The following is a 10590-nucleotide window of genomic DNA, read 5'->3' on the forward strand; positions in this document are numbered from 1 at the left end:
AGTGGAGGGCTTCCTACACAAATTTAATGTCAACACACAAATGTTGAAAGTAGTGGTGTCTGAGGTTTTAGGCTGGTATCTGTATAAGCACTTTGTGACGACTGCATGTCTTGCAGGGCAGGGAGAACAGGAGTTCAAGCCACTCCAAAACAAGGCCAGGACAATTCAGAGACCAAGATAAACATATTGGTTGACTTTTATTTAATGCAACTCAATACAATCATTCCAGAACACTTGATCAGAACAGAGAGAATCATTAAAGACACAGCATTCAAATAAAACAATCCCATCAGTACAAAACCACTCACGCTTCCCTTAAAATCCAATTTAAAAACAAAATGTGCACAATGTTATCAGTGATCACATTAAATTAAAAAATGTAAAGTTTAAAGCATCATACATGAACATTTTTAAATTGATGTGATTATTGTGAACTACAGGGAGAGGACTTTTAGCACAGCTTGTGACCAATCAGACAGGAAGCAAGATGGACCTCGAGTCACTCACTATGGGGGGGTCTCAATAGTCTACCGTAGCTTCCTCTCAATCTGCACAGATGCAAATGGACAGGTACCTTTCACCCATCCTGCATTTACAGATCAGTGGAGCTGACAGAGTGGATATGAGGGGAAGAAGCCGCTACAGATTGAGACAGCAGGAAGAACACATTTAACTAAAGACAAAGCCATGCCCAGTTCCAAGTCAACCCCTAGGCACTTCTTACACAATTCTCAGATCTGATGAGGAATCAGGAACAGGTATGAGCTATACAGTAATAGGACAGGTATAAGCAACATGGTAGTAGCTCATGGCCTTTCCCTCAGACAGGGTAGCATTTTCTAAACCAATTATTTTGGAACTAAAGAGGTGCCTAGTGGGGTTAGGGGTTGACTCAGTGTAAAGGCCAGGAAGGCATGCAGAAAGACGATGGTTTCCCTCTAGTGGAGAGGAGGACTGGTGCATCTGCAGCAGTCTGAAATCACTTCCTGGTTACTGTTGTCATGGTTACAAAGGGACACCAGCCACCATCTCAGACTCGATGCCACAGTGGTCCTTACCTCTCAGGATCTTAAAGAAACCTGGGAGACAGGACAGAGAAACACATTGTGTTGGAGTAGCCAAGAAGCACAATCTTCCTTTAGAAAAATTCACCAATAGTTTGTCCAGAGTTGTTAGAGAATTTGGATAAGTGTCTCACCATTCTCTCCCCAGTCAGTGTTCCAGGAGTTAGCAGCCAGCCAGTAAGGAGTTCCCCCCTCCTCTCCCCAGCCAAGGACCTTAATGGCATGGCCTCCTACTGCACTGCCAGAGACATGCTGGTACACACCTAGACCGAGAGAAAGTTGGGGTGTCAGAAAAACATTCATTCACACATTTAAATGACAATTGTGTCAAATTGCCAACCCATCCTTTATGGGTTTAATTGACACAAACCTGCATAATTCACTGTGGTAACTAAATGGTCATTCTTCCAGTGTTCAATGCATAAAGAGTGGAAACATTTAAGGTAGAAATCTATACATAATAGTAAATAACGTTATCCAAACAACTATATTCCTAGAGCAGTAAAAGCTACACTATACAGAAAAGAGAAAAGGCCTGTCCTCACCAGACTTGTAGAGCAGGAAGTCTTCGTAGACAGTGAAGGCTCCTTCCACAGGTCCGTTCTTCAGGAGCTCAGTCATGATCTGCTGCTCTTCAGAGGGCAAAGTGTACGAGTTCTTACCTAGGGTACAGGAGAGAGGGCTTAGTGTGTACGTCCACTTAACAAGAATACATCCACATTGTGTGTGAATGTGTTTACTTACCAAAGTGTTTGTCCTGCTTGTAGCCAGGTGTGTATCCAGTCTCACACTGGTTGGAACATTGTGGGGTGTCACCCTCCTCTCCTGTACAGGGGGTTCGTGTGCCGTTAACATGGTGCTCACAGGGAGGGATGGAGTAGGGCCTGCAACCTGACAGGAGAGACCAGAGAAAGAGGGAGAGTTACATACAGGGAGGGAGAGTGAAAGGTCTGACAGGAGAGCGAGATAGAAACAGGGAGAGAGAGTAGGGTCTGACAGGAGATCCCTGACCCTACATACCAACGTGAGAGTCGTAGAGTCCTCCAGTGACCAGCCCCTCTGTAGTCCAGAAGTCCCACGCAGCAGAGGGATAACCACCATTACAACTAGGAACACACACAGTAAGCAATGCTAACAACCGCCGATACCTTACATGCAGCCATGTCACAGAGCAGGTGAATGAGAAAACACATACCCCATGCCACAGCTGTCACAGCAGCTGAGCAGGTCTTCAGAGGAGATCTCCACGCTGACCTTGGCGTTGCTATGGATACACACACGGTCTGAGATGGCCTCCGCAGCACCAAACGCCTGCAGAGGAACAAGCACGTCAAACACACTCAACGCCATGGTTCAGTCACAGGAGTATCCTCCAGCGTGACTCCGTCTGTTCTTACCCAGCAGCTGCCACAGGAGCCCTGGTCTCGGATCTCCTTCAGAGTGGGGCAGTTGGGCCACTGCTGTCTGGGGTCAAAGGTGTCAGGCAGCTCCACATCCCCTGCATACTGCACCCTACAGAGGCGAGAACAAGACAGCCATTAACCCTACATACTACAACCTACCCTAAAGAGACTGAGCGACACAAAGAGAGAACAAAAGAACGAGAGCAAGTAACAGGAGACCGACTGAATGTGCTGTTACTGTGTAGTGTTCTAGGTAAAGTCAATCTGTAAAGCAGCCAAAGAGGAGTTAAATGACATTAAAAGATCAGTTCACTTCCTGCTTGAACACTTTCTGGATACAGCACACAAACATTCCCTCCATAACAACTCAGTCTCACTCACATGGCGGGCAGTTTGGGTCCTTTAAGCAGGGTTCCACACAGTCTCTTAACGTAGCTGTAGTCCACATTATGGAAGTTGTGACCAGCCTTCCATGTAGTGTTGACCTTGTTGATGTAGTCCACCATCTGGTGGGAGAGTGGAGGTAGGCGGGGCCGGGCCCAGCTGATTGACAGCCCAGACACCAGCGCCAAAAATATCACACGCCACATCACTTCCTGTAGGGACACAGCATCATGGGAACATGAGTTCAAACACTAAGTAAGGTAGTGTAGTTCAGGACATTTGCAGTTGCTTGCCCAGTTGAGGTTAAGAACCCCCCCCTCCACAAATTAGCTTTGTTTTAGGTGAAAACAAAGCCCACATATAGACCTACCAAACTGGCCCCAGGGGGTGAAGATACATGCAGTCATGCAGGGACACAAACACTTCAGCACCCCGCCATTAAGAGGGCAGAGAGGAGAGCACTTCAGTGTAACTTCCTTGAGTACAGCACTTCAGAGAGCCTTGCTTGAATACAGCGTCAGGCATAGAAGGGCTAATGGATTTGGCTCAGGCCCACAGATCAATACCAGAGCAGACTGAAGGATGTGTCCGTCTCAGATACTGCCAAGTCATTCTTGGTATAGAATAACTTGTTGGCCACCATGACACAGCCCTAACTGGTTCAGATCAGAAAAATATATTCCATGGCTACTTTAACCAGGAACCTGACAAAACAGGAATGCACATCAGGCCTAAACACACGTTACGACATGGTGTGTGGTCACATCACAATTCCCCAAAATGGGCTGCACAATGGTGAAATCAGATGATTGAATGAGTCAGCAGTAAGTAGCTTTACATAGAAAGTATCAGAACACATGACTGACTCCTTTCGACTCAGCAAAGACAACCAAGCCCCACTTCCCTAAAGAGCACTGCCTCTACGCAGGGCCAGTAGGGATCACTTCTCTAAAGCACAGCATCACTAGTCATTATGGTAGGGTAACACCAAGACATTCAGAGGTCATTTATAGACTTGATGAACGTTAAAGAGTTTTAATACATAAGACATTGTTTTACCCCCTTTGTCTGACAGACTACCTGGAGCAACAAGCAGTCTCACTGGCAATTCTAAAGCAGCACCGTACCTTCCATTAGTGGGTCAAGGATAAGCGATAAATAGGGCTGTGTTGTTCAGTAGGGAGAAAAACATTTTGAATGGGAGTGAAACTGGTAGGTACTACCTGAACAGGTTAACAATATGACAGCAACAAATAGCTGAGCAACAGATTAGCAAGCCAGACAGGCCGATATATAACTGTTATTGAACTCTCATAGCCTGCGACTTACGTAGCCTAACCGTAAAGTGGGAGAGGAGAGATCGTGTCAGCTCAACTGTCTGCTGCAGTGGAAGAGCAGGTTCTCAAACCCACAGGGGGAAGTTAAACATTTCTCTGAAGGGACCTTTATTGTTCAGCTATAAAATTAATGACTAACCTCATGACAAGGACAAATGTTTAGTCTCCAGCACCCCCATGTAACAGTCTAGGACCTTTGTGTATAGGATTTATCCAGCTAAGCACAACACTGCTGATAGAGAAACCCTTAAATGATAGTGCCCGAGAAACCGGTGTTTAAGATATTAGCACAGGTGTTAAGCCAGAGTCGAAGTCAGGCAAACCATGCCAATACATCACCCAAACACCAGCTTCGAGGGCATGATCTCTTTATACAACAGGTTAACATTAAAATAATTGACATTTTCATTACCATTATTTTTGATGAACTTATACCATTTCATCCTTTCACAACATAGTCCCTGACACAAATCTGTGGTTGCTAACCAAGCCGGCTGGTCGTTCTATCAGTTCGGTTGCCAGAGAAACGACCCAGTCGTTCAGTCTTTTTGTTCTGCATCTGGTCGCATCCCAGTCATTCATTCTGAACGTTCCATTGCCATACTGGCTGGAAACATTCTTATCCCTTGCATGCTAGCCAGCCGACAAAAGCTAACTTAACAGAATAAGAGCAAAGTAGTCACATTTTGTTTAAGCTCTTCTCTAGTGACATTTATTTGTAACATCCATAACAATGACTTAAGAGGCGCGATTTCACCTGGCACAGAAAATGTGCTCACGCATCAGGACACTTATTCAGAGGAGCTAGCCAACACAGCGAACAATAACTTCAAACTGAAACCGGTATGACTACAAACTATCTGCATTTCGTTTTACCTTTTATAAATTGCCATTTTTGTATACATCCATAAAAATGCCAGCTGATTCATGATTTAGAACTGGCTGAGAAAAGCTGCCTTCCTGTCTCATCCCAACACCTACGTTCATTACTATGGGACAGCTGGAGAACGAATTTGAATATTGAAAAATGTTGCAAATGACAGACCGCAAGGTTTACACAAATCGCCACTGTTGAAAAATAAATTTGACTAAAAGAATGTTAGATGTCTAGATGCTTTTTATAGTGGAGATGGGCTGATGGGACAGAGTAAATACACTGAATCTGTGATGTTAAAATACCTGTGGTAACTTGTGGAATAGACACACGCTTGAATGCTCTTTTAAACAATCAGCATTAGACCCATCCATTGTCTAATAAAGCAATAAGGCACAAGGGGGTGTGGTATATGGCCAATAATAGCACAGACAAGTGCTGTTCTAAAGGACGCATTGCGGAGTGCCTAAACACAGCCCTTAGCCGTGGTATATTGGCCATACATCAAACCCCCGAGGAACCTTATTTGGTTAGCAACGTAATTAGAGCAGTGAAAATTAATGTTTTGTTATATACCACAGCTGTCAGCCAATTAGCATTCAGGGCTCGAACCACCCAGTTTATAATATATAACCACCATCAAGACATTGGTTGAATTGGGTATTATGCCGTGTTTACGTGATATGAGAGATATGAGAAAACAGACAGCAAACCGGATGTCAAAGAGAGTTGGTGAATGCGGTTAGCCGCCATGGTTGACGGGGCTTGCCGCTAAAGTTAAACCATTTAAATTTTTGCCGTCTGCAGTAGCGTTGTTCTCTACCGGATGTTGATTTGCACTGAAATCACCATGTAAAAGCATACCGTTATGCCTGCTTGCTTTTGCGGTCACCCTCTTGCTTTCTTGTCCTATGTCGACAGGTATGACCGTTTTTGCGTCCCTCGTCTGAACGCAGCATTAGGCTAGTACTAGACATGGAAACGTGCCTGTACACTGGCCACGCGTGAAATAGGGGTGTCCCAGGTCTCTTTCAGATCACATGTCTTCCGATAGTAATTGTATCTCAATGTTCCTCTTGTCGCTAAGTGAGTGTCTGGCTTTCAATTTATTATCCAGATTTCAGACTGGTTTAAAGTGAAATCAGGATTTCGGTTACACACCAGTCCAGGCATGTTTCCATAAAGTCGGGCACTTTTCAGAGCCCTTTCAACATAAGATGCCTTTGAGAAATGTCTGAGTTAAGGTCACGTTAGTCATTACATATTGTATGAAAATCTGACTTCATAACATGCACACGCTTATGTCGAAAACAGTTGACACAAGAAAAGCGTTAAGATATAACGTTAACTGCCCATTCAAAAGTAGGCCACACAAAACAAACACCGCCCGAACAAACCTGCTGCATTTCAAACTAACATTAACTAGTAACGTTACATCATTTAAGCCATTGTATCTACTCGTCACAACCACATTTTTAATCAGGACATAAGTAACGTTAACGTATCTCGTTTAGCAAAGAAAAAAAATAGTGAACTATAAATTGGTCTTTGTACTGTACGGGTAGTTAGCTAGCCACCTAGAAAGCTAACTAAAACTGATACGGAGTTCCTCAAATACATCATGTTTCTAAGCGAACTGAAATTAAGTTCAATATAATAACGCCACATTACCGGTTATCTGCTTGTCAGACGTGCCTAAGACCAGTTACAGTACACTTGTACACGTCCACTTCTCCTAAATCACCTGGAAAAATGTTTACTGATACCGTTCGGTTCTGACCTTTAAATCAGAGGAGAATCACGTGACTTGTCATGCGCCTGTTGCTTTGGTCATGGCCCTCCCTGATGGTTGCAGATTTCATTAGAAGACTCGCTGAATGGTTTTATGTCTAGTTAATAGACACAGTACGCATATTATGTAACTAATTTACTATAACAACAATGATGATTGTAGGGGGGTTTATTCAGGTGAGATAAAATGTGCACAATTTCAAACTGAAATTCTACCGAAGCTTACACGGAACCCAAACCGGTTGCGCGCGTGCGCTATCGTGCATAAATGTATTTTGTCCCCCCACACCAAACGCGGACTCTGAACCAATGACATTAATTTGGGGACAGGTCGAAAAGCATTAAACATGTATGGCAATTTAGCTAGTTAGCTTGCACTTGCTAGCTAACGTTAATTTGTCCTATTTAGCTAGCTTGCTGTTGCTAGCTAATTTGTCCTGGGATATAAACATTGAGTTGTTATTTTACCTGAAATGCACAAGGATCTCTACTCCGACAATTAATCCACACGTAAAACGGCCAACCGAATCACATCTCTCCTCCTTCCAGGCTTTTTCATCGTTTAAATTATATGGTGATCACATCTAAACTTTCATTGTATTACCACGACTACCTGCAAAACAGTTCGTCTTTCTATCACCCACGTGGGTATAACCAATGAGGAGATGGCACGTGGGTACCTGCTTCTATAAACCAACGAGGAGATGGGAGAGGCAGGACTTGCAGCGTGATCTGCGTCAGAAATAGGAATGAGGTCTATATTAGCCCTTGGCGTCGCAGACGCTCGTTGGCGCGCGCGAGCAGTGTGGGTGTATTAATTGATTAACATGGATTTCTAAATTTATTTTGCGGCGCTCGCGCACGCGACGTGTCCGGTCTGGTCAGCATGTTACATGACACACTGAATGAACAGGGCCCTTGATGCATGTGAAGGAGAAATGTAGGCCTATAGAATTTGCATTTGCTAACACACATTTTAGGCGATTACACGTTTCAAGGATCATCAGCACAAAAAAAACGCATTTCAAGAACAACTCGTGACTGCAAAACAAGCGAGGTCATCATATAAAGCAGCCGAGGACACGATGACGCATGCGTTTATCAAAAACCATCGACCAAATCGGAGCTATTTTAACTAACGAAGCATGATCCGTCTTCTTTCTGTTCTGTATACAGCTGAAGTAACAGAATAAAATGTGTGACTGACTGGGTTTAAACCGGTGTCATCTTCATAGCACAAAACAATGTTAGCCTACTGAGCTAAAGCCTAGGCATTTACCCTGGGAGGTAAAAAATCAAGATGGTCTCTTTTCATTTCTTTACTGATTAGATTAGAACAATAGTAACAGCACTCTTCATAGTGGTAATGATAGTGTTTATTCAGGTGTACTAAAACAGTTATTAACCACCGCTCCTATTATTAGAATAAATGATGGTCAAAATCAGATGCATCACATTTACCCGATGTAACAATCATAATAAAATAAAAAACATTTTGTTAATGCATATTGTCAAGTACAGATATAAAACCTAGTCGAAACACAATTAATCACACTACCGTACACATTACATGCAGTAAATGTAACCGAAATAAAAAATTCTAAGAATACAAAGCAAGAAACTGAAAATAGAAGCCCTCCATTCCATTCATTGTGATGAACATTACATACAGGTAAGGCAATGAGACCCGAGAGCCATCGCAGCTGATGCTGTCGTTTCTACAAGGCAAGCGCTTATCATCAATTGATCCGTTTGATTATCAAGCCAAGGCTTTGAGATAGCATTCTAAATGCCTGTTAGTGCACTAAGATGCATTATAAAGTCCATACTGACATTAGTAGGTTATATTAGCTACCATATTAACTTTGCACAGACATACATTCTAAAAGCTAGTTAATGCAATGTGTGTTGAGTGCTTTCTTTATTCACATCTATCATTAGTTACTGTACACTGTGTCAGGCTGTATAAAAATAAGGATGGACGTGCAATGGTACCGTTTCCTCAGCTCCATCTAGCTAAACACATTCCCTTTATAGCAACAGCGTAAAACAATAGTTCAGAACTAATCTGGTCCCAACCAGCTCTCTCTCTGAGCCTGTGGACAAGGTTAGTTATGAACTCACTATAAAATACAATCAAACAAAATAAATAAACTGAAAAAAAAAAAAAATTCTGATAACACTGACCTCCAAACATCAATAGCAGCACGTGACCTTTACCCCCTAGAAAGGCCTGCCACTCTTTCTCTCCCTAGACCCTTCTATGAACTAAGCCCTTAGGTACTAAGGGAAGGGGCTAGGGAAAGAAATGGGACCCGGCTGTAGGGTTAAAGGATCTGGAAGCTCATCAACATTACCAGCAGCTTGTTTCAGGCACTTCCACACTGATAGATACAGTCTGCTCAGGTGCCACTTCAATAGATCAGATTAGTTGGATCTTCTTCCTGTCTCGCAGGAAGTAGAAGTCATTCCTCCCTACAAATGGTTCATAAAGATCTTTAACCATATAAAAAGAATTCAACACATGGAAACAGTACTTATACTGACCGAAATGAATTGAACACATGGAAACAGTACTTATACTGACCGAAATGAATTGAACACATGGAAACAGTGCTTATACTGACCGAAATGAATTGAACACATGGAAACAGTACTTATACTGACCGAAAAGAATTGAACACAATTGAATAATCTCATATATACTGTATATTGTAATGCTAGTACCTAGCAGACTGAATTGTCTGCTTGACATGTCGGGACTAGCTGTAAACTAATCGTAAATGAGAGTATGAAGATTAGTTTAAATTTCACATAATAAAAATGATTAACTTATATTACCTTATATTGCTAGGGTACCTTCAGATTAAATATCACATTTGGATCAAATAATAAATACTGTATATACAGTAAGCCTATAAAAGTAATACTAAACCTTAACATGTGATCAGAGCCTCTCTTGCTTAACCAATAGCTCGCCTTCGGTTAATCACTCATATTACAATAAATCATATTTGCGCAGAAGTGCAAACTGTCTCAAATTATATCAGATATATACAAGAAAAAAAGACAAATATATAAACTCTCTTCTCTGTCAAACCTTAATAATCACAATTTAATATCATAACGCTTTATGACGGCCCTGATTCAATCAATCACATATCAATGTAAACCACACTGAGGGTTCATCTCAGAATGCTGACACTATCAGAGGTGTAAACCGTGTTAAAACCGACACACCCTTACAAGTTATTATTTCCACAGACATTATCATTGAATGTGGACATGAAACTTCATATGTCATTAGAATACAGCGTAAACATTATGAATAAATTCACAATGCAATTGATTTGATCTGTGATTGAATCAGGGCCTAAGAGAAAAGGATACCCCACTGTTACTTCATTAAAGACTACTTCCAGTCCAATCTTTTATCTTAGTGTGTCTGTGTGTGACAGTTACATGTGGATTCACAACCTCATACTGGCTGATAATACTGGGATTCTCAAGACATGCTATAGTTATTTAGTGTGAAACACATCTGGCTAGCCTGGGGGCCAGGCTGGTTCTGAATTCGTCAACAAGCCCTTGGCTAGTAATAAAGCAGTTGTCTCGCATGATAACAAAGTTGTAATAGCACTGTTGAAAGCAGAACCAGCCTGACACCCAGGCTAATGTCATGTATCTTCTACAATACTCTCTTTATATTGTTTTCTATATAATCTCTACATCTGGGT

The 10590-nt window shown here is 42.2% G+C and overlaps 1 protein-coding gene and 1 pseudogene across 1 annotated transcript; both read right to left on the reverse strand.

Moving 5' to 3' along the window:
• Positions 1-282: 282 nt before the first annotated feature.
• ctsba (cathepsin Ba) lies at positions 283-6825 on the reverse strand. The gene is made up of 9 exons (XM_023987124.2): positions 6734-6825; positions 2849-3063; positions 2462-2576; positions 2260-2375; positions 2085-2170; positions 1809-1955; positions 1610-1726; positions 1199-1327; positions 283-1079 (listed from the first exon to the last, which is right to left on the reverse strand). Exons 2-9 carry the CDS (start codon positions 3055-3057, stop codon positions 1006-1008), a joined length of 993 nt encoding a protein of 330 aa, XP_023842892.1. The 5' UTR covers positions 3058-3063; positions 6734-6825; the 3' UTR covers positions 283-1005.
• Positions 6826-8211: 1386 nt separating this feature from the next.
• LOC111963088 (XK-related protein 5-like) overlaps positions 8212-10590 on the reverse strand; it is a 13828-nt pseudogene continuing 11449 nt past the window's right edge.

The sequence above is a fragment of the Salvelinus sp. IW2-2015 genome, linkage group LG4q.2 (genome assembly GCF_002910315.2).
Source record: "Salvelinus sp. IW2-2015 linkage group LG4q.2, ASM291031v2, whole genome shotgun sequence".
Taxonomy (NCBI): Eukaryota; Metazoa; Chordata; class Actinopteri; order Salmoniformes; family Salmonidae; genus Salvelinus; species Salvelinus sp. IW2-2015.